The sequence below is a fragment of the Macrobrachium nipponense genome, chromosome 14 (assembly GCF_015104395.2).
Source record: "Macrobrachium nipponense isolate FS-2020 chromosome 14, ASM1510439v2, whole genome shotgun sequence".
Classification (NCBI taxonomy): Eukaryota; Metazoa; Arthropoda; class Malacostraca; order Decapoda; family Palaemonidae; genus Macrobrachium; species Macrobrachium nipponense.
In genome coordinates this window covers 25,654,654-25,680,165 of record NC_087207.1, presented here as the reverse complement: position 1 = coordinate 25,680,165, position 25,512 = coordinate 25,654,654, and the positions used below count along the sequence as shown (strand labels likewise).

Here is a 25,512-nt window from a genome sequence, read left to right as displayed (position 1 = left end):
GCCGCTCTATCTAAAAGCTACGAATCTCTGGCATGATCCCATCAACAGCAACTCGCTGCTGCCTATATCTGTTAGGAAATCTTGAAGTACACCTAAAACATATCCACTCACTCCAAGATTCTGAAGTTTCTTTGTGATTTACTAAATCGAAAGCAGCACTGAAACCTGTTTGAATTACACTACACTCAAAACCCTTATGGAGATTCTCTTGCAAATGGCATGTCAAACATAAAAGAACAACGCAGGTACCTAACTGCTTCATGTATGTTTATGCCTCAGTGGCGTGGTCGGTATGGTGTTGGTAACCGCGAATTCGATTCTCGGGCATTCCATTGAGGAGTGAGAGATGTTTATGTCTGGTGATAGGAGTTCACTCTCGGCGTGGCTCGGAAGTCACGTAAAGCCGTTGGTCCCGCTGCTGAATAACCGCTGGTTCCATGCAACGTAAAAACACCAAACAAACAAATTCTGTATACATATTGACTATCAGCTAAAAATCCTTTAGATCCACCCCCATCTTGAATTGACAATTCAAGATGGCGGTGTTAGATCCCACATACTCACACTGTGACTTAAAAATTAGTTTTTCTGGAACTTTGCGTAGCACAGGTAGAATAGAAGCTGGCATGTAGTTACTGCAGTCTGCAAATATGACATTCTCTGGAACACGCACTGTATTACTAAAATTGTGTTCATCCGCAAATATACTACGTCGACGCAAAAATCTATAGAATCTACCAATCTCGGAAGACAACACACTAGAAACTTTTCTTAAGAACAAAGGGAAGAAGCCGTCATGATCGTCTTCTATATACCTTGCTCCACCCTAGCTATCAATATTGTCACGAATTTTCTTCTTAACATTCAAGGCCCATTAAAAACACTCTGGTTTAATGCTATAAGGGCTATATTTCGGTGGACTAACTTCCACCCTTGAAGTTAGTCCACCAAAATATAGTCCTTAGCTTTAAACCAGTGTTTTAATGGGTCTTTTATACTTGAGACGTATCCTGTTTTAACAAAAGAATTTTACACACACACAATTATATATATATATATATATATATATATATATATATATATATATATATAGATATATTATATATATATATATAATATAATTACAGTCACAGAGAAAGTGAAGCATTGGGTATATAACGCCGACCGGTTTCATCTTTATAGGTTAGATATTTTGCAGAGGACCGATATGCAGTAGTCAAAATTTACAATATGTATATTCCGGAGGGAAAGTGAAGCCGAACATACAAACAGATTAATACAAAAATTTCACACCTGTTCAGAAGGGTACGGAAGGGAGGGAGGGGCAACAGCAGAAAAATCCATTAGCGTTTGACGTCAGAACCCTATTTACAAATCTGCTTACCTTTGCAGGTGTTGTCACACCTGCTCTTGGCCTATTCATATCAATGATAAAAAGCCTCGGCAACATTTGGATTTTAAAAAAACGAATTGATTTACACTTCATCAGCGCGTCCAATTAGACACTCTAGGTTGAGAATGTCTATGATTTAGTGTGCATAAATAAGTAAGCGCGTGGGTGTCAGGATATGCGTCGATACTTGAAATTTATCACGCGGTTGCAACCCCGCTCGTCGTTGCGGCGAGGGGGAATAAGACTAGACTCCCTTTGTATTGCAATTGCACTGCAACAACTCTCCCTCTCTTGCAAGGTATGCAATACTGTAGTACATGATGATGAAGAAACCTACGTTGATGTCAGCGTAAACATTCATTTTAAAAATATATATACAACGAGAACTTTCGAGAACCTGCTCGATTCTCCTCGTCAATCTGAATTACATGGAGAAGCGAACAGGTTCTCGAAAGCTCTCTTTTTTATACATATTTTTAAATATCTATTTGAACTTATATTAATGCAGATTTCTTCATCGTCATCTTCGTGACTCGTGTGATTATGAGTTCTATGAACTGAACATACTGCCATACCAATTGATAGTTCTTCGTATTTCTGCAATAACGTCGCAGCAAAGCAGTGAGAATTAGGACAGCGTTTACATATATTGCACCACGTTGTGCAGGCATGTGGTTGCAATCGTAACATCATATTGTGTAGTATGTGATAATATGCAATGTTCTTCCATAGGCTGATATATGAAAATGCCAACTCTTAGTTGAATTCAACCATGCTATGAATGCAAAGCCAATCTAACTTTACCAATGCTATGTATGTTAGGTAAAGCTACAGTTGCCTGCAGTCTGGGCTATGCTATGCTAAGACCTGCACGATGCTTTAAGGCGCAAGAATGCTGGCCTAAACAAACTTTTGTATTACAGTGAACCAGTTGTAGAAAGAAAGGAGTTCTAGAAGGGAACAGTTATACAAGGGACCAAATTAAAAATAAGAGCAAAAGCAAGTGTAAATCCCAAGAAACTACAGAACTAGTTTCTACGCCACATTCACCAAAACATGAAGAGTCATAAGTCTTCGACCTCGAGGACCAGTTGCAGTTAAGTAAAAGATATCTTGTATTTTACATTAGCTTAAGCCGAGACTAGTATTGGTGTTTACATCCATAGCCTATTATAGACTGGTACGTAGTAGATAGGTGTACATAGCGCAAACGTCGTGCTACCAACGTTGGGCTATGGATAGCCTAAGAATGTCTACAAAGGAATTTACAAATAAAATAAGCTGATACTCATATTCTTACGAAAGCTTTCTTTGAACGAACTAGTCTCTATAATGTTTCCTTCCGGTATGTTATCGGAATAAACTATTGATTATAATTAATGATAGTTTTCAGTAACGTGCACAAAAGTTACCCTGTTCGCCTGTGCATCTCTTATAGATTTTTTATGCTGTACTGTTCTACTTTCCAACGGCTCCCTGGTTTGACCAGTATAAACCGTGTACATCAAATTCAATGAAGCCCTGTAGCATTGGGAAAACACTGGGAAATAGAAGAGAGTAGTACAAATAATGTATAAGATATGCACAGGTGGAACAGTGGGACTTTTGCACACATTTAGAGTAAACAATCACTTGGACAGAGGCAAAAACAAGTTTAAATTCCAATAACGTACTGGAAAGAAACATTACTTGGTTCAGTTTCATCAAAGATAGCTTTTGTAAGAATGTGAATATCAGTCAGGGGATGTGTTAACTCGATTGAAATATGTAAAATGTGTAGATTTTCAGCTTGATTTTAAAAGAAATATGTAAAAAGTATAGATTTTCAGCTTGAATCTCAAAATAAAAATGTAAAAAGTACAGATTTCCAACTTGAATTTCAAAATAAAATTGCAAAAAGTATAGGTTTTCTGCTTGAATTTCAAAATTACAATGTAAAAATTATAGATTTTCAGCTTGAATTTTAAACGAAATATGTAAAATGTATACATAGATTTTGAAAAAAAAAAAAAAAAAAAAAAACGATAGACGAGGGCAAAAGGTGTGAAGCCATCCAGACAAATAAACAAAATTGTAAACAAAGAACATCCAACCTGCTAGCCGTGAATATTACATTCGTTTGTACGGCTCCTCAAGCGCGCGCGCGCACACACACAATATATATATATACACACACATACATACAAATATATATGTGTATATATATATATATATATATATATATATATATATATATATATATATATATATATATATATATCTCTTATATATACATATATATATATATATATATATATATATATATATATATATATATATATATATTGAGAGAGAGAGAGAGAGAGAGAGAGAGAGAGAGAGAGAGAGAGAGAGAGACGAAAACAAAACAAAGGAAGAACGGAAGGGCGTAATATTGTCCCCAAAGAGGTGGAGACAATCCCACTAATATTGTGCTCTTCGGTCCAGCGTATCCGTTTCTACCGTTTCATGCAAGGAAAATTTTTAAACATACGCTGTAGCAGTTGTATCCAGTGTCTTCCTGCTGGATGTAGAATTCAAGGACAGAGCTGAGGACTCACCGCTGTTCCTACATCAACTGGAGTCTTTTCACCTCATGGGAAAGGGAGTCACTTGTCGCTTGGACCCCAAGTTTACCTCGAGTCGGCGCCAAGATGGGACCCGGGTGGCCATCACAGTCGCTGGTGCTACCTCTTCTTGGATTCTTGCTTGGGATCGCAGGTACGCTGAGCAGTTTCTCGGTCTCCTTATAGATACATGCTTGATCCAAGTTTACATTCCGGTTAATTCTCTCTCTCTCTCTCTCTCTCTCTCTCTCTCTCAAATATGCCGTGTATCTGTGAAGGATCTTTCCTAGTTCGTCACCGTCGTCAGGTCCATGGGTCTATATACATAGGCCTATCTCCGTTTGGATATTATCACTAGTCTGTTACGTAAAAGAGAGCATATGCAATAACGGGAAGATAAATACAAATAAAATAAAGTACATGTCTAAAAAACATATTTCTGACAAAACTGGAGACGACTGAGCATCATAAAACATATATCGTTTGTTTTGGGTTTCAACTTTCAACCAGTTTTGAGCTGTCACTGGCTTAAGCCAGCACGCAGTGGGCACCCACGCTTCAAGTTGGCCCTTGAGTGCGGTCAAGTGTTAAACGGTATAAAAAGCCTGGCGTGGACTTCTGGACGCTGACAAACCAAAACAGAGGTGAAGTCTAACTTATCTGAAGTGGATGAGAGGCACTTTGCAAAGAGTAGGGAGAACCAGGACCTTAAAATATAATGGATCCGCATATCAATGTGACTTTTTTTCCTGCCCCCAGAACATCTAGAAACGGCGCGCTGATTTATTATTATTATTATTATTACTATTATTATTATTGTTGACTGCAATTGCCAACCAACTTTCACGGCAAAACTAAAAATAACGGTTCCCATTTCCATAGAAGCTTTGAAGAGGTTGTGAAGGAGAGAGAGAGAGAGAGGCTCGCGTTATCAGTACTGCGAAGTTGCATACAGTTTGCGGTTGACAAACGAAAAGCCTCTATGACTATGTGGTAATCCTAACCACACCCAAAATCATTGTATTAGTATCATATCTCTCTCTCTCTCTCTCTCTCTCTCTCTCTCACTCTCTCTCTCTCTCTCCCACATTACAGCCTGTATGTATCCTGCACAAAAAACATTCCGAATGATACCTTTCTGGATCATAAGTTCCCGCGGATACCAATCTTCCGGTTATATATATATATATATATATATATATATATATATATATATATATATATATATTGTGGTAAAATTTCCGAGAACCTGCCTATTAATTCTTTCTGTTATGGTGGTCGAACACTACGAAAAACGACTGACAAAGACAAGGAATCCGGGAAGCTCTTAATAAACTGTCAGAAATGCTTGCTTCTTCTGGTCCTAGAATGCGACATGATGCAGACACTCTTGCAACAAGAGCAATGAAGAATGTCTGGTATGAAGTCTTAGACTTAGGCAACAAGAGTTGGGTCATATAGCACTTCCCAGAGTCAAAGTTTGACTCTGATACTCCTCTCCGGCAGGAGAGGAATACGCGAGCCAGACAGGACCAGACCAGCACCAAGGTTTTCTTGGTTTTCTTTTATGGCCACATACCAGCGACGTCACAAATATGCGCAGTAACGCTGAGACGGTCTGACCTGTACAGAGGAAGTTGAACTCACACACTTCCTCTGTACAGTTGTATCTGGGTTGAACCGGCTTTCTTCGCTGCTTCTCCCTTCTCTCCGAATCACTCAGTCTTCAACTTTTTAGTCTAGCAGGTGCTTTTTAAATTGCTTTCATTTTATGTATGTTTTTTGTATATTTATTGAGACTCTTAAAGTCAAAGTTATGTTTCATGTATTTTAATTTGTATTGTTTCTCTTTTAGCCTTGATGATGTAACTATGTGTTACGAAACGCGTCGGTAATAAATGTACTATCACCTGATGACCGGCTATCTCCTTGTCACCCTGTCCTTCCATATTTATATATATATATATATATATATATATATATATATATATATATATATATATATATATATATATATATATATATATATATATATATATATATATTGGAAGGTCAATGCAAGCCTGCTATTTACTACATATTAACACCCAACTTTGCCAATTACCTCATATCTTCTATAGACTTCAAGAGTAAAACTTCAAAGAAAAGGATGAAAAACACTCCTATGTTACTCAAGTATTGAAATCCCACAGCTGTTTAAACCATTAACACACGACAGATTAAAACAAGAACCTAAAAAGGCATGACCAGACCTCCAGCTTATTGGGGCACGTGCTAAAATTTACAGTCAAATAGAGCGTTGTTTCACCAGTGAATATCAAAATAAATACGCTTTATTAGAAATAATTCTTCTGTACTGAATAACATGCACATTACTTATTTTTTACATTTTCATTCTAATAAACCAATCATAAATATCCTATCCTAAAATTCCTGTATCTTCAACTCAATGCAAAAACCTCTTTCAGACCTTTTTAGGCTTTTCCATAGGGCTTTCCTATCCCCCACCCCTCGCCCTCAAGACGAACAACAACAACAAGTAGTTTGTAGGCTTAATGCCCGAGCAAGCCAAAATAGGAAAATAGCAAAAATGTCGCAGATCTGCATAATCGTTCTCCCTGAAGCGTCAATTCTCCAAGCTCTGGGGACACCTTAACACTCAAGCTTAAAAGGCTGTCACAGTGTATAATTCTCACTGCTCCAGCGACCACAAGCTTCAAATAGCTATAGTATAATTTTGGCAAGTCCCTCCCGTGTCTCTGATCAGGTCATTTAGAGGTGACTCTCTCTCTCTCTCTCTCTCTCTCTCTTCCGAAGTCATCTAGATTATGAAAATGTTGTCTCTAAAAGTGTCGTCCTTGAATGATGATGACACAACAGAGCCTAAGAGAGATGAGCACATACGGGTCTGGTCAGCGCCTGGATGGGTGATTAATAAATCCAGACGCTGCTGGCGAATGTCTCCAAGATCAAACGATATAGAGCAGTTTGTGGGGAGGCCATCATGACTTTTTTTTCCCCAAATCCTTGCTCGAAACTGGAATTGGAATTTGCGCTAAAAGGGAAACACAGAGTCAATAGGAGGAAGACCTCGCAGTTCCTTTATGATACAACTGTTGGGAGAGGGTGGAAAGTTAGCTGGAGAAAAGACAATGTGAGCGGAGGTACAGTAAAAGGCAGGAAAAGGGTTACAGTGAGGTGCACAGACGGTTACGGTGTCCATATCCTTAGCCTACAGTTGGAAGAAGGATACTGTCATATATATAGGACATTTTGCTGTAGATTAATTGAAAAGGCCCTTTCCCAAACACACGCGTATACGCAGCCTGTAAGAGCTAAACAGTGCGTAACAATGGTCCGTGCTACGCACATAAGCGTAACTCTAGATACAGGCGAACACACGTGCGATTGCGTTCTTATCAGCGTGGCAATCAGTAACAATCAGCGATATATATCCAGTGGGTGTTTGAATCAGTTTCCAGTGTCATTTATCTGTCGTAACGATCGTGCCGTTTCCTGTCCTCTTTGGTAGGCTCAAACAGCCATGTCGATGGTTGACAATACGACGACAACAGCAAATCCGGGTACGAATTGACTGCATTGTGTCTTATCTTTTAATGTCTTATTCTTTTGTGTTTTCTTCCGTTTTTTCAAATGTTGCAAGCGCGCAAAACACACACACACACACATATATATATATATGTGTGTGTGTGTACACATAATATATATCTATATATTATCTACATACATACATACATATAAATAAACATGTAAACACATTTGAAATTTCCAAACACAACCCAATATTTAATTTTTGCATTTCAGCTGCTTAACTCAAATATAATTAATAATATTAATACTAATAATTTTCTTATTACAGAAGCATCTCACCCATGCGACGTGATCAGAGGAAGCTACAGCGACTGGTAAATACGAAGAAATATAAATTTTTTGTTTGGCGTAACACCCCTTTGGCCATCTTATCCCACATTGACTTTGGAATTCGCCTACTTGCTTCTGTTTTCCCCGATTCCTTCAACCTTCCCTCTTCTCTAAGGGAGGTTTTTGGGAATCCAATTTCTGCTTCTTTTATTTTTTCTTTTTATTAATTTATTTTTCCTCCCCTTCTTTTTTCTTCATCAATTACCCCTCCCGGAGGCCTCCGTGTCAAAATGTGTAATGGAGAACTACATTCAAATCGAGTTAATAGCAAAGTTGTTTTATTAACGAAAATAAATACTACATTTAACGGTAATAAAAATACGAGAGAGAGAGAAAGAGAGAGAGAGAGCTGTGTGTTATATTCTCCGACCTTTGTGTTATCTTGAAACAACGAAATGTATTATAATTTTTTTTTTATTTCGAACAAATGTATTGTTTTTTTTTTCAAAGAGCGTTAAATGTATTCTACGGTATTTGTACAGGTTAAAAAAAATTAACAATGTTTAAATGGAATTTTTCAATAATCTCATAAACTATCCTACAGGTGCCTTATCGTATATTCACATACTAATCTATATAGATTTAAGTATATCTTAGTTTAACTAATATATATAAAAAAATATCCTTTCAATAAAAACCAAGGGCATCCACTTCTATTCTGAACCCTGAACGGAAAATGTAGTTAGTTAAAAAGCGATAATCTTTTACTACATCGATATCTTTTATCTGATATCAAAGCATTTTATTGCTCTCAGATTTTCTAGCTTAGCGCCCTCAGCTCAATTCTCAAACTTATAAAACAACATTTTATGGCTTACTCGAGGAGTAAGCCTACAAACTACTTTGTTGTTGTTCTTGTTGGGGGGTAGGGAAGGTCTATGGAAGAGCATAAAAAGGTCTGAAAAATGTTTCGCGTCGAGTTAAAGATACAGGAATTTTAGGATACGATATTTATGATTTATAAATGAAAGTGTTAAAAATAAATGATGTTCATGTTAAACAGTACGGAATAATTATTCCTAATATAATACAGAGTATTTATTTTATTTTTTGTTGGTTAAATAACGCACTAATTTAGCATAGATTTTACGCACACGTGCCCCGTATAAGCTGGTATGGCCACTAGCGTCGTGACATGCTGCTCAGATGTTGCTAGTTTGCGCCTCACCCAAGGCGATGAAAAAAACTACTGGCTCTGTACCCATGATCAGTTACTGCTGCGGTGGGAGGATGAAACCAACATTCTTTGGAAGCTTGAATTTCAAGTCAATGGCCCCGTAGGCTTGTTCCATGTGAATAAGTTTCATTTACCGAAACATAATAATAATAATAATCATAACGGTGATCAGAAAATGATATGACAACCAGGAAACCATGTTATAGAAAATCCTTGTTTCTGAATAGTATGTTTCGCAAAGGGAGTTTAGAGTTAGAAAATGTTTTTTACTAATTTCTTCTTCTTCTTCCACTGGTCTTGAAGCTATGGATGTGAGACGATAAGCTCGAGGTTTTATCACGACAGTGAATAAACTAATACGAACCCAAAAATAGGAGTATTTTTTGGAAAATCCAAGGCGTACAAGTGGGGCCAATTCTCCGGAAAGCTTCGAAGCATTTACCAAAAGTGGTTTGAGTTGATAGACTTTTCCAAATGTATTTTCTTTTTCTCACACCTGCCAAAAATCTAAGATGTCCAATTAAATGATCCTCTTAACAGGACTTTAGACTATTCGCAAAACGTCTTTGAATTTGTCAGTTGACTTAACAACTTCTGCCATCTTTTTCCTTAGTTCTATACATTTTATATTCCTTCATTTATTTATTTATTTATTTATTTATTTATTTATTTATTTATTATTTATTCAAAAAGGATTGGCAGCGCCATCAATAAGGATGTGGTTATCGTAGGAGGTGGCATCTCTGGACTGAGTGCCATGAAGAAGTTGCTTGAGGAACAGGTGACAGATGTAGTGATCCTCGAGGCGCAGGACTACCTCGGAGGACGAGTGAAGACATACCGGGAAGGTGAGACAAAAGTAATGACAGTGGCTAAAGGGAAATAAAACTGTCATTTCTCCCGGTAAAAATGAAAGCTGCAAAATGAAGTTCCTTTTAACAGTGCTGTAATAAATCTTAACATGTATCCCTCGCCCCATACAGGCTCCATTCTGATAGAGGAAGGAGCGGAGTGGATCCACGGAGGCCGCCGGAATCCTCTGTACAAGTTGGCTGACAGCCTCGGGATGCTCACCCAGCCGCTTGAAGATTCAGAATATGGTCAGTACCTCATTTCTTCTTCTTCCTTAAAGTTCGTATAAGAAGCACTTTGAGCTGGTGCATGAAAGGACATTGCAGTGCACTCGTGTGTGTGTGTGTGTGTGTGTGTGTGTGGTGTGTGTGTGTGTAGCCATACGTGTAGTTTAAACATTCACATTTATGTTTGAGTGAGGTACATCTGTACGAGTGGGCATGTTTGTCTCTAGCGTATTAATACCTAAATGCCTCTGTGATAGTGTGTGAGGGTGTGCATCGAGGTGTTCAAAACCATTTCTTCCTCTCTAATGACTTTTCATTTTCCTTTGAATTCTATAAAACTACAGACTGGCGCTTGAAAACCTCGGGAGGGGATGAAGCCAGCGAAGCTGGATACAGCGTCGCCGAAGAAGTGTTCAACCAGTGTGGGGAGAGTTCGGCTCTGCAAGGTTACTACGACACTGCCCATGGCCAGTGTTTCCTGGACAGGTGAGCCTTAATTAAGAGGTAAACAGGTATGAAGGGGAGGACCTTCTCTATTGTATATTAGACCTAACTGTAATCAATCCTGGTCGTTTATATTATATAAATGGTCCATTTGGTATTCAATTTAAATGCGGTTGCCTATAATATCGTTAAAATTTAGTTATTCATCATTCCTCTCTGCCTTTTCATCAGTCTATCTACCTGATATGGAATAAGCACCTGAAAGCATTGGTATATATATATATATATATTTTTACATATGAGCCGGCTTCGTTGTGACCCAAATATGTAAAGAAAAATATTTTAGGGAAAAATGCAGAATAACTTACCTTAAAAGGTTTGCTTTGGGTTAGATTACTCTATAATAAGGTCGCCATTGAAAGCCCAGCTGATTAATTTACATTATACATTTATTTACACAAGGCCATTGAATGGCCTGGAGAAAGAGTAAATGCAGCTTGTCCACACGGGGACCAATCTTACCTCTTACGAGGGGAGAGCTGACTAAAATAAGATTCACGTAAATACTGGCTTTCAAAATTATTCATATTATCTGGCATTAAGGCAGCACTTGCGAAGAGACTTGAACACGTGACTCAGCCGATCTGTCAGTGGACCCTTGTAGAAATTGGCGTCGGCTTTGTCTGAGGTCTGGGCGCGTCAGTCACGCCGTGGTAGGCCTAATGGAAGGCTGGTTGGGCAGGACTTGTGTCCCAGGTCACAGACTCAAGTGGACTGAGGCCGAATGCATGTGTGATTCATGGGTGTTGGGGGTCAGCTTATCCCCCTACCGGCGGCATTCCTGGAAACATAGCATATCGCCAGCGAGAAGTTCACAGGATAAAAGATCTTAGGAGTAGGCCTACGAAGAACCTAGCTACCTACACACTCCCTTTTGGGATATGTCCCTAAGGCCTGAGTTTGTTTCCTGCCTAAATCAGCTGATATTAGGGTAAACATGGCTGCTCATTTAGAAATAAAATAAATTAATACCTGCTGGGAAGACGAGGTGATTAATATTTGTAACAATATATATATATATATATATATATATATATATATATATATATATATATATATATATATATATATATATTGCCCTCAAGTATCGCGTTGTCATCTTGAATAGAACCTCATGATGATCTATTCATTTCTGTCAACAGGTTCGAGAGTTTGTACGATGATGGCTCAACTTCGCCAGAAGAGAAGAACGCTTGGCTGCATTATCTCAACATGGTAAATGGCAGAGAGAGAGGAGAGAGAGAGAGAGAGAGAGAGAGAGAGTATAGTGTAGTGTACGAGTTAGGGAACCTGCATATATTATACAGGTACTCCAGATATGGTAGGGTTCCAGGGTAACCTGTAGGTGGGAGGGTGGCAGTGGGTTGTCAAAGATGGATAAAGTGGATACGATTTTGTAGAGGGGGATGTACATAAGTAGAATGAAAGAAAGGGCTTGACGAATGTGCACAGCATTGCAGAGATGCAGTATTTTAAATCCTGTGGGTTTTTGTTTTTATGTAGACTGGAATATAATGTAATCAAACCTAACCTAATCGAAGCTTATAACCTATCTCTACCATAATTGTCATATCAACACACTGTTAATCTAAAGCAAAGTTTTACCAACAAATAACAAAACAAGAGACTGAAAACTGATATGGCATTTGCAAAGTTACTCATGTGTCAAATGGGACAGGTTTGTGAAGATGAAATCTTCACTTTACGTATGATGTCCTTTTTCACTTTAGGGCATTCACTTCTTAAGTCTTTTGCTTTATAAGTTAAGGGTTTCTTTAGGCTTGTTCTTTGTGAAAATTCATTCATATTTTCCCTGAGATCCATAATGCTACATGAAGCACGTGCTCAACATTCAAGTTGGTTGGTAATTGACAGAATTTTGCTAATGAATAACAATATTGATTCAAATCTTATTCTTGCCTAGTGATTGACAAAGGCTGTTAGTCTTTTTTGTCTGATATTCAATGGGTTTGCTAGTCTTTCTTGCCTAATAATCAATCGACCTGCAGTCTTTCTTACCTAATACTCAATTGACCTGCAGTCTTTCTTGCCTAATACTCAATTGGCCTGCAGCCTTTCTTGCTTAATACTCAAAGGTTCTGAGAGTTTCTTGCCTAATAATGCACTGTCACCTACAGTGGGCGCTGAGAGACGGAGGCGTCAACGACTGGATGGAACAGTCAGCAAGAGATGTGGATCAGTTCATAGCCTATGGAGGCGAAGACAAGCTGAACCAGTGGAGCCAGGGATACGATGCTCTCACCAATTACCTCAAGGTATTTTCAACCTTTTATTGTCTTATATCCTCTCATTTGCATTCGTCATAATTAAAAGCTTTTTAAAATAATCTCAAATAACAACATCCTGTTGTGTAGTTGTTAAATATCTTCAGGTTCTGTTATCTGTGATTATCTCAGTGTCAGCACCAATATTACAGGTACCATCGTTTTTAATTATCTCAGGGTATTGAAGTTTTAATTATAATTGAATAAACAAATAGGTACATATATGTGTGTGTGTATTTGTATAATACAGGTAATCTTCTGCATACAAACTTTCAACTTATGAGCTTCTGTCTGTGCAAATTATGAAGGGTATGCGAACTTTACTTCATGTATTCCATTACCACATTTTCAAGTAAAGAGAATGATTTTTATTATAAACTTTATTTTATGTACTTATGACCAAACTGTCTTGATAGAAAGCTTTTTTTTTTGTCCTACAGTGCCAAATGCTTAGGCTAACAACAATGCTAAATGCCTAAGGTAACTTTGTTGCCCTTACAAAAAACAAACTTATAAACTAGCTCACGAGACAGAATTTGCTTATACGTAGAGGACCACCTGTATATATATATATATATATATATATATATATATATATATATATATATATATATATGTATGTATAACTGAATCATGAAAGTTTGGAACGTGATAAATCCATAAATATAAAGGTGTAAGCCCCGAAGGAAAAATAAACAACGGAGTTTCTGCAAGATCTTTTGACTGAACGTCCTTTACTCAGCAGGCAAACTGCCTTACATGAGAAATTGAGGGTACAGGAAAGGTCGTATAACTGACAGATAGGGATTATAAGGAGATTAGTACCTAGAATCCGACACACCTGGAGAATGAGTAACCTTTCCAAACAAGCATAAACATGGGTACAATTTAAGAACAAAAAGATTAAGACCAACTGGTCAGACACAGGGACAAGACAATTAAAGGATTATACAGGGCGACAGCTGACCACAATCAGATCTTTGGTAAACAAAAACTTATTCACAAAACATATTAAACATACATATACCCTCAATTTCTCATGTAAGTCAGTTTGTCTGCTGAGTAAAGAACGTTCAGTCGAAAGATCTTGCAGAAACTCCCTTGTTTATTTTTCCTTCGTGGCTTATACCTATATATATATATATATATATATATATATATATTTTATATATATATATATATATATATATATATAATATATATGTATAATATATATATATATATATATATATATATATATATATTATATATATATATATATATATATCTATATATAATTTATAATTTCTAATGACCCTTTTACAGAGTTCTATTCCTGAAGAAAAGATCAAGCTAAATACCCCAGTGTGTAAAATCTTCTGGGAATCAGATCCGAACGGGAAGGCTCTGATCGTAACAGCTACAAACGAAGCCTACCTAACCGACTACGTCCTTGTTACAGCCTCCGTCGGGCACCTGAAGGAGAGACACCTACAGCTCTTTGACCCCTCTCTACCAGCTCGCTATCAAAATGACCTGAATGTAAGGATATTCTAGGCATAGGAAGCTGATTTTTTAAAACTTTCATTTTAGGAGAACATTGTGTGCTAGCACCACTGACACTGGACTCCAGAGGTCTGTGGCAACTCTTTGGTGCTACTTTGGCTTGTTATCTACGTGTCACCCACTCCATGGTGCTAGTACTAAACATGGTGGAAGCTTCTTGGGATGCTGTGGTTAGTACTAGCCATTCAGGGATCAAAGTATTAAATACATCCATTTCTATATTGTGTGGTCGACAAACTATGTTGATAAACGATAACTTTGCGCGGCTTTCTACTTTACATTTACCATGCGGTGTTTAGTCCTAGCACTTCGAAGTATGCAACATGTAGCTAACAAGCCTAAGTAGCAAACAACGCTTTATCGCTGATTTTTTGGATGAGGTTGCTAACCCTATGGATAAATAAAACCTATGGTATAAAGTTATTTACAATCAGGTTTTGGATAATTTTTTGATAAGTACAAAGTGAAGACTTTTCTAAATGTAGATATGGTCTGAATTTTGGATGAGTAAATTTTCAACATTAAAATTTAAATGGGTGGGTTTTGCTAATTTTTTAAAAATTGTAAGCAGGTTTTGGATGGAAAATTTATTCTCGCACCACCAGCAATAATTGCTCAAATGCAGTTCTTAAGATATTCCAAGTAAGATGAATATACATTTAATGCCAGACTGTAGGAGTAGGTAAAATAGTCACATCTAAATGCAGTAATGAGCAAAATTTTACACAGAGCAATTGTACTCTAGTAAAATCACCCAGGCGTTGCTAAAACTTGCAAGGATCCATAGCATTCTTGTAAGTGGCAGTGGATTATTATAATGATGCTCAAAATCCTTTAGATTGAGTATAAGTCAAAACAATGCAATGAAAAAACTATGGGTAATCTGAAATTGCTATAAAATGACACGACGCCAACCTTGGTAGGTTCAAATTTAGACAACTGGTTTTCACTGTTGATGTTCATCTAGTTCGCTAGATCTTTAGAAAAGTGAGCTACGAACAAACACAAATTATATGCATTAGAATAAGAAAACTGAAGTGTGAAATATAGAGAATTCTTTAGAAAACTTGGATATCACTTGCCTATCAGGCCATCATTCATGCACGAATTTTCGAGACTATATTATAAGGAGACCAGGTAAGTAGAATGATCTAAACATGAACCTTTTAGAGATTACAGATAACTGATGCATGATCTTTTTATTAAAAAATTTACCGCTCAAAATAACGATTAGTCATGAGCAAATATATTTTAAAGAGTGAATTTAAAGAAAACGTCACCCTCCCATATTGAAAACTAGTTTACTTCTCTTACACAGTACTGACACCATGCATACCTGATTTATTTACTAAGCATATTATTTGCAGAGATATCAGTATGACTATACCACCTTGTTCATGGGACCCTAACAACCTCATTACAGAAATCGGTGCATGAAAAGGTTTCAGGGAAACTCTAAGGAGTCTTTTGTCGATGGTAATAGGTTACACTAATGCTCAACAAGCCTGCAGAGTTAAGCGTAACTGTTGTACCTGTGTATACTCAGCTCATCTACCACCCATCACACATGAACGATTTGTTTCTGTTTTTATATCCACAGAAAATCGACCTCGGTGTAGCAGACAAGATTCAAATCGGATGGGAATCACCCTGGTGGGAAAAGACTGACCCAAAACCCCTGGACCTTCACATTATATTTAAGAATTTCGATCTCCCTGCTGAAGAGGTAAATAACACGAGTGATGCACGAGACAGGGAAGGTTGACATTGAAAGATGTAAAGGTCGTAATTATGTAACTGACTCTACAGTAACATCATCCCTACTACATTATCTTCTGTTTCACCTGTTCAGGCTAGGTAGTGCCACCAATCTGAGGTAGACGACCAGGAAAAATATTTCAATGGTAAAATATATTACATTAAATGAGGTCAAATACACTAGGCTTACGTTAGTATTGAGGAGAATCCACCTTTTCTCTGGAACCCAGTCCAATACAGCTTCCCGTGGCAATCTTCATATCCCTTCCTAAAACATTCACTTACTCTCGTTTTAGAGGTGGTATTTGTAATTCATGTAACGTCAGAAAACTTACTGCTAGATTTGTAAATATTTCACTTTCCCTCTGTGATGTTCATTATACAAAGCTTTTTCTAAAAACTCTATTGTTATTCTATGCTTGTGCTATAGTGCATTATTTCTTTTCTCAACCAACTTACTTCTTTCCACTGCTTCCCATGCACAGTGCCAGCTACAGCACTTGGAAAGCAGTCACTGTGCTAATTTATAAGTCTTCTTGATTTCTTAAGGCGCAAATCAGGATTCGTTCTGTCTTGCATATCGATGGCTCTATTGTACACTCTTCTAATGAAAAGGTCAACCTCTTCAGTTTTAATTTTTTGGCCAATTCTACCTTCGGCTGTTCCATTATTTCCAGCCTTACTTCTTGCTAATCTGAAGCTGGTTTATCCCATTATTCTCTGTTTATTCAATTGTATTCTTCTGATATCACTGAAGACCAACTAGAAACCTGGACTTGCACTTGCTCATGTTCCAGGATGATACCTCAGTGATTTCTTAGTGATTTTCCCCATAATTTCACTGCTGGTCTTCACTGTTTCTCTAGATCTGTTGATTTCAACTATCCTCCTAGATAAATTAGGCTTATTTAAATAATTGTCTTCCATTTTTAATTAGCTAGATAGTTCTCAAATTTTTGTATCAACCATTTTCTCCTCAACACTAATGAGAGTTGTGGCTTTGTAGATAATATTTTAAACGAAAATGAGTGTGTTTATGCCACATGAATTTCAGTGAACTTAATTTCACTGTATGGACATAGTTCGGTGGAAAACGATGGACAATTATCATACAAAAAGAAAACTAGGGCTGCTAAAGTACTTGCTTCTAATGTACACAGAAACAGTGAACTTATGTTGTTCTTTATACTCAGATTGTCAATTAATCAAGTATGAATGAATTGAATACAGTAGAATTAGAAACGAAAATTACTGTTGTCACAGCTCGTGTGTACCCCCAGCCACAAGCCTGGAACACCTCCTGCTCAAATAAAGAGATTCCATCATTCTCCTTTTTCTTCCAGTCATGGCTGTATGGTATCATGGAGGTTTTGGGCGTCCACCAGCAGCCGAATGTGTTGCAGGCCTTTGTCGTGGGAGACAGCGCCCGGGAAATGGAGAACCTGTCGACCGATGACGTCCAACGACATTTTCTCAAATTCCTTAGCAGAGTCACTGGACAGACCGTTCCAGAACCTAGCTTCTTCAGGAGGTATGATTCTTTCTGTGCCCATTTGAAACTCTTCACCTCTTTCGGTCAAGTTTTGCTTAACTGGCTGGAGAGCCTATAGGGTATCTGGGCAAGGTGTTCCACAAGTCATCTGTGGTAAGACTTTTTGTGTCTACGTAGTTTTTCATCCGACAATTATGCTTTGCATACTTGACTGGATCAGCCGTAGTTATTAAATATGACATTCCAGAAACTGCTGCTATATCTTTTTTAAGCGGTAGAGCTCACTGGTAGCTGCCTGAGACAACTCTTCTTTATTGCTTTATATACTGTTTTCTTGACTTGAGCATCTGTGTACCTTCATGTAGCAGGTTTGTGTCAAATGCCTCATTTAGAAGGCACTGGGAGAACATCTCTTGAGCATCTGTGTAGCCTCATGTAGCAGATTTGTGTCATTTGCCTCATTTAGAAGCCACTGGAGAATCATCTTTCAGTGGCGCTAGACCAACATTTCCCTGATTCACATAACTTGTTTTGTGTCCTCAGGAGCCAGTGGGGGAAGAATGTCTGGGTGAGAGGTTCCTACAGCTCTTACATCACAGTCAGCGGTGACCAAGCAGGTCTCAAGTCCAGAGAGCCCTTGGCTGAAGCCATCATCAATTCATACGGCAACAGAGTAAGTTTTAAATCACCACTTCGTGACTCGAATGTCAAATTTAGTAACAGGGGCAGTCTGGGTATGACCTTAACTTCATTTTAGCCTTGATGGTCATATATATAAGATTAGTGCATTTACCTGTCCAGGATTCAGATCTGGGCCTTTTGGGGCTAGAGCATTTAAGGGAAGGGCTTTAGCCCTCTCAGCTATCGAGATGGGTCTGATATAGCTAAAGTGCTATAGCTCCAAAAGGCCTAGATCTGAATCCTGGACAGGTAAATGCACTAATCTTATATATTCCCATTTGGGTGGAAACTATTCCCAAGTTACAGTGAATTCCAAAATGAGTGACAACACTAAATTAGCTGGCAATTTCGATAGCGTAACCGCTGAGTATTAAACGCCCTAAACTTTAACCCCTGGTCATTACAGGTCATCCACTGGGCAGGAGAGCATACCCATCTTAGTCGGTACGGCACCGTGGACGGGGCACTGAGCAGCGGGAGGAGGGCAGCCCTAGAAATCCTCGAGGAGATAGAAAGTGACCATTAGGATATCAGGATTGGCGAAACTGCCATGGAAGGATAGGTTTACGCACGGTCTATCTGGACCGTGGGTTTACGTTGGGAAAAATAAGATCGAATGCTCTCTGAAGATAAGAAGGAGAGGTTAACGTTGGAGAGAGAGAGGAAAAAAAAAAAAAAAAAAAAACAGCACTGTGGAGTAAATTCACACCGGAGGAAGTAAAATTTAACATTGGTGGAAAATTTAACAAATGATGAAAAGTTAAAAAAAAAAATTAACCTTGAATGAATTTGTACCGTAAGTTTTCATGACCAACATTACTGATGGGATTCACCTAGGAATAAATTCAACCATCTCAGGGATAAGTCTTAATGTTTTGCTTGTTTTTTATGATTAAGCTCGCTTTATGCCAGCACGGACTCTTGCTCACAGCAGCCCGTGAAGCGTTTTTCTGTTATTCTGAATTGGCATATCAATATTTTCGAATAAGTCTTAAGCTCTTAGGAATCTAATTAAATCCACTTACCACAAAATTTTTTCTCAAAGGTTCCCACATCCTTCACTAAAATAAATTCATGATTCTTTGCAACCAGTTGTATTTGGACAATAAATTCATCTGCGTCTTAACATTAGTTGCTTTACTTTCCGCTACGCTGTTCATTTTAGTGTTTGGTAATCCTAATTAATTCTCTGTACGGAGATATTGTTTATTAGTGAAAGTTTTTTGAGAGCATAATACAGAAGAGGGTAGGTATATTGTATATGATGCAGTATATGTGAGATCACTTGAAAAATGTACCGAAGTAATGTGAGAAATTTCGTTTTTAAGCTTCGCTGGACGATGCAAATCGGCAAAGGGTGAGCATAAAAACATAAACACGATAAATTTCTCACATTATTTCGGTAACTTTTCAAGTTATCTCATCTGTATTGCATCATATTATAATTAGAGCCTATATAGCCTTCTCTATATTATTCGGTCAAAATATTTCATTAATAAATTAAATTTACCTTTAGTTTCTGGAAATGAGGTCAATTTGCCTTTCATTTTAAGGCACGTTCAATACTCTTAACTTCATTAGTCTTCTAGTAAACAATTAAGTGATTTTGCTAGAGTCCCGTTTGATAAAGAAAATGGACCTATGCACTCATCAAAGAACATAAACATTACATATTTTATGGGTAACTATTAAAAACCAAACGTCATCGAGACTTCTCAATGTTTACCTTCGAAAACACACGATGAAGAGTCGCAACGATAAAGTAAAATGTCAGATAATAAAACGAAAAAGCTCCCATGAATTACCACTGGCCTTTGGAAATGTCGTTAGGCCTATGACGAAATGGACGGAAATCGGCTCTTCATACCTCCTGGAAAGCCGTATTTACATATTTGATCGATATGGAGACAACGCAGACAATGAAAAGTTTCAATTTATGGTCCAAATCAATATATCGTGAAACTATAGGTCTACCATGCAAGGGAAATGACACCGAAGAATGCTTGTTACAAACACCTACATAAAGGTAATGCTATAAAACTTTTAATTCTTACCCAAACAAATAAATCATGTAATTTTTCGATTGGATATTAATATCATTTGTGTTTCTAACATTCCAACAATTATGGGGAACCATATGGATTAATCCTAAAACCAGAACAGGAAATTCATGTCACAAAATTAGACAAAAATAGTCGTACACCTAACAGTCAGCGGACTATAGTAAACCCAATAGGGCTCCTACTGAAAATTAGCCTGCAGACATAGCGACAAGTTTAAGGAAAAGGTGATAAATAACCAAAATGAGAGAGAGAGAGAGAGAGAGAGAGAGAGAGAGAGAGAGAGAGAGAGAGAGAGAGAGAGAGAGAGACCTGAATTCAAAAGATGTCAGTAGTAAGCAGGAATGAGTTCGAACTGCTCCTCCCTTCACCATCTGGAGGGCAGACGATTCCACAACTGCATTAAGCAAGCTATGCCACATTTTAGTTGCAGCTAAAATAGAACTCATTGCAAACAGAGTGGTACTAAACCTGATACTAAAAATCGTGACGCTGCGGCAATGTCTGACGTGTCGCGAACAAAAACAGATAGGTCGGGTAAAGAAGGGTGCAGATGTTTGTCGTTGCAAAACAATTTATGCAAAGAACAAATATGGCGTGCTGTCATTTCCAACCCAAAGTTCCTATTTATTACCCTTATAACATTCATAATAATGAAATCAATGGACATATTAAAATACTATTTCCATGGTATTAACTAAAGGGACGGGTCCTTGCAATGTCCCACAGACCGAACATACAAATATAATCAGCAACCTACGTCCCACTTCACACGTGTTAAACCTTGTGAAGCCAGGCATACGGCTACTGAGTTACTGATGACTCAGCAGTCATCAGGTAGACCTATGGGCACTTCATAATACCCTATCCTAGCTTACAAGAATAGTCAAGTTGTGTAAATAATCTGGTATTAAAACTACCAGCGTCACTGATGCCACTAGACTAAGTGAATTGATTCAACTCGAGCAAAGTAATAATGATGAAGTATAGAGAACACAATCATTATATTGTGTTGGTAACAACGGGATGAACAGAGGATGTTATTGGAATGAATACTGGAACAATGGAAGTTGCCTAATACATAATATTAAAGAGAGAGAGAGAGAGAGTTAAGTGACTTTACTCCCAAACCAAAGCAGTATGTAATGGAATGTGTGAAAAATGATCACTAGGCCTATAAGAATGAAAAATTAACGGAATTTCACACTAAATCATTTTTCCTATTGTAAGTTTTTTCCCCGTTAATTAACATGGTAAATAAACACAAACTATCAACTAAATTTAACTAAAATTCAACAAAAAGAAAAGATTTTACTCGAAGCTTTCGTAGTGCGTACCCATTGAATTATATGACGCCGCCTTCACACCACACTGATATAGTACTAGCAGTTTCTGGTGAAGGTTATTTTAGTTATTTGAGCTCCAAAGTACCAAATAATGTTAATAACAGATAAAAAGATAATTTCGGATGCCCTGGTTTCTAACGTATAAAATTATAGTCGTCTCAGTACAAAAAAAAAAAAAAAAAAAAAAAAAAAAAAAAAAGGGGGGGGGGGACCATTTCAAAACAAAAGCTTCTCGATGAAATATATCTCGAACAAAAAATGCTACCAAATGATGTCAGTGGGCCAATGTTGAAGAAAAAATTAATTTTAACGGCCAGATGACCTTGTTTTTATCTACGTTTGTGACATCACTCAGAACAGGTCACTTCGAAGACTTTCCGTGACACGTAATTCGAATCGCAGGTCAGTGTTCGACGAGGCATCATTTAGGTCACTCGTTACGAGAGAGGCTCTTTGAAATGGCTGAAGCACAAGCCGTGAGTTGAAAATCATTTCTCGGTTATTAACTCTTTTATAAGGTGATTAACTATGCAAATCAATCAGTTGGTTTATATTCGAGAAAACGATTCTCCTTGTGATAAAGGAAATGATTTTCAAACCTTCGTGTATAGATGGTATGGCGTAGCCTATACTTTTTAGGCCTAACTAATATATATCTTTCAGAATCATCTGATAATTATTTGGTTGGAAAATTATGGATATCCTCGATTCATTTCTCATGTTGATCACCCCACATTATTTCTTCAAGCAATTTCAATAACACCGTTAGGCCTACAGCGGTTTTTTTAAAATCTTCAAATCAGGATTAAAAGGAAATGTATAATGAAAAACTTTTAAATTTTGAATTCGGAAATTATCTTACATTAAATATAGCATCATTTGCATCAATTTTCTCCAACAAACAGGAAGATGAAAGGCCTATATACACCGTTATGTATTTCGTTTAAGAAACCATAGGTCTAGTTTGGTTAATTCTAGGACCGAAGTGCTCTTATCAATTTAAATTTTGAAATAATTCTAACAGATGATTTCGTAATGATGATATGTATGGCTGACTGAACTTGACGTAAACTATGTGGCTTCCATAGTCGACTATGCTTCGAGTTGGGATGAAAATGCTGGTTTTTAAATGATAAATCATGAAATGGTTGAAACATTCTCTCTCTCTCTCTCTCTCTCTCTCTCTCTCTCTCTACATATATTTCTCATTCGCAGAAAGCAGACGTAAAGATCGAAATGGAACCTGCAGATGGAAATAAGCCGCGGATCGAAATAAAATCTGCCGATGGAAATCAGCAGATGATCGCAGTGAGATATGAAAATAACAGAAACCAAAGAATTAATAACAAATGCCTCTCTTGCGTAAGTATTAGTGTGAGAGAAAAAAAAAGGGGGGGGGGGGTGTTTGATTCCAAAGTATCTTAACACGATGTTGAGAGTAACAATCATATAGCACTATTCTCTAAAATTCAACATATACGGATTTATAACAATAGCAGTGGTATATAGTAGCACTAGTGAACGATGAGACAATCCTACCCTACTATTTGATTAATCATCTTCGTATGCCTTGGGTTCTGTCATTATGCTTTTATATCCGTCGAACATTTATGTCATTACATCGCCCGATATTATATTATTATTATTATTATTATTATTATTATTATTATACACTAAGCTGAAACCCTAATGGGAAAAGCAATACTTATACGCCCCCAAGGGCACCAATAAGGTAACAACTCAGTACGGACGCTAGACTCATATCAACCCGTTCAACAGAGAAGCATTTGCGCAAAGTCTGAACTTCTGAAGTTGCGAACTATTCAACCATGCGATTAAGAAGTTTGTTTTTTATTCAAACTTCGCTCAGCGGTAATGTTCACGTCATCTTTTTTCTTTTTTTTGAGAATTGAACTGAATTATGTTTCGTAAGAGGATAGTTTTATAGTCTGTAAATGTAACACCAATAGAAGACACAAGATAAGAATGCCCAAAAAGGCTTGATCCACAAGGTAGAGCAACCCTTGTCTTTCAAATTAAGCACAAAATGGGCTCTAATCAACACGTAAAATTCAATTATTCATTTACATAACAACTAAACCCTTCCATTAAAAATAAATGTCTCAGCTGATAAACATATTAGTGCGAACACACATCGATAACAGCTCGTTGAGTGATATGGGTGATATGGCGGCTTAGAGTTTCCTTGAATAATAATAATAATAATAATAATAATAATAATAATAATAATAATAATAATAATAATAAATTAATTGCTGGTAATGTGCGTATCGACTATAGTAGCACTAAACTAATAGCAATAGCAGTAGTAGTAGTAGTAGTAGTAGTAGTAGTAGTAGTAGTAGTAGTAGTAGTAGCAACAGTAGTACGAGTGCAAACGATGATGCTGTAACTACCGAGTGTTTTACTTTCTTTCAGGTTTTGTGTTTCGTACGGGTCTGCCTCTTCACCTTGACAATAACTGCTCTTGCCTTTTTGTACGTTGTTCGCACCACAGCCCTCCTGGTGTTCCTGGTGGTAACGCTCGCTTTTGCATGCCCGTTACTCTGTTTGTGTGCTTGGATAATGTTACCAGTCCTGGTTCTCGACTGAGTGATTAAGAGACCCCAGCTTCTGTAGACCTATAAATGCGTTTTTCTTTTTAACGGAGTGTATATATAATTTTTTTTAATGGCACCTAAATGTTTTACTTTTTGTTTTACAATAAGCTAACGTTAGGCTTCTTTTGTTTTATCTTTCCTCCAGAACCACTTGTCATTATTCTTATTTTTCAACCAGGCAACATATTAACTGTAGCCCTACTTATATAGTGTTAATAGTTACTTAATACTTCAGAAATTCACTTTATGGTAAAAGATTGTCCTCCTCTTGTTATTAAGAAAGGAATAAAACATGAAATATGTTAAAGGCAGTCTTATTTCTCATATTTTTCCTTGAGAGAGAGAGAGAGAGAGAGAGAGAGAGAGAGAGAGAGAGAGATTCGTTATTTCTAAGTAAAAGAAAACAAGGGCGATTGAGGAAGATGATTTCAATAACTGACTAAAGGTAACTATTCAAATATGCACTTTGCAAAATGACATAGATGAAAATGTTATTTGAAAAGAAGGTAAGTTACGTAATTTATAAGATTTATGTCAAGATCTAGTGGAGAAAATGTCCTTAAAGTCAAAAAAGCCTAAATGATGCTCGTCGTCCCCCCCCCCCCCATCATCCTCCGCTCTCCTCTCTCTCTCGTCCTTCTCTAAAAGCTGAAATTACATGTACTTGCATTTAGTATTTTTAAGCAGCCGTAATCTTGAATAAGGTATATTAATATTATTATTATTATTATTATATGAAACCCGCTGAAACTTGTAGTGCTTCCCCCGTAGAGTTTTACAATTTCACGCTGCCACTCCGCCCGGATTAATGTAATTTATGATATATATGTATAACTGAATCACGAAAGTTTGGAGCGTGATAAAACCACAAATAAAGGTATAAGCCACGAAGTAAAAATAAACAACGAAGTTGCTCCAAGATCTTCCGACGTTCAACGTCCTTTACTCAGAAGAAACTCCGTTGTTTATTTTTCCTTCGTGGCTTATACCTTTATGTATAATATATTGAAGTTAAAAATCCCCGTATTTTAATTGATGAAAATT

The 25,512-nt window shown here is 37.2% G+C and overlaps 1 protein-coding gene and 1 long non-coding RNA gene across 5 annotated transcripts; both read left to right on the top strand.

Annotated features, from left to right (window-relative positions):
* Positions 1-1,554: 1,554 nt before the first annotated feature.
* On the top strand, positions 1,555-19,567 carry LOC135226414 (spermine oxidase-like). Of its 4 annotated transcripts, XM_064265941.1 has the most exons (13): positions 1,555-1,691; positions 2,317-2,489; positions 7,859-7,904; positions 9,791-9,945; positions 10,081-10,197; positions 10,521-10,662; positions 11,823-11,895; positions 12,819-12,956; positions 14,271-14,486; positions 16,111-16,236; positions 17,612-17,799; positions 18,304-18,433; positions 18,848-19,567. In XM_064265941.1, the coding sequence occupies exons 2-13, from the start codon at positions 2,450-2,452 to the stop codon at positions 18,965-18,967; spliced, it is 1,491 nt and encodes a 496-aa protein (XP_064122011.1). In that variant the 5' UTR covers positions 1,555-1,691; positions 2,317-2,449; the 3' UTR covers positions 18,968-19,567. The 4 variants fall into 4 exon arrangements, with proteins under 4 accessions (XP_064122011.1, XP_064122012.1, XP_064122009.1 ...); XM_064265942.1 differs by lacking the exon at positions 1,555-1,691 and having other exon boundaries at positions 2,153-2,489; XM_064265939.1 differs by lacking the exons at positions 1,555-1,691; positions 2,317-2,489 and adding an exon at positions 3,920-4,132.
* A 2,621-nt stretch (positions 19,568-22,188) lies between these two features.
* LOC135226077 (uncharacterized) lies at positions 22,189-24,748 on the top strand. Its single transcript, XR_010317143.1, has 3 exons — positions 22,189-22,323; positions 23,063-23,209; positions 24,287-24,748. It is a non-coding gene; the product is annotated as an uncharacterized LOC135226077 (long non-coding RNA).
* The last annotated feature ends 764 nt before the right edge of the window (positions 24,749-25,512 follow it).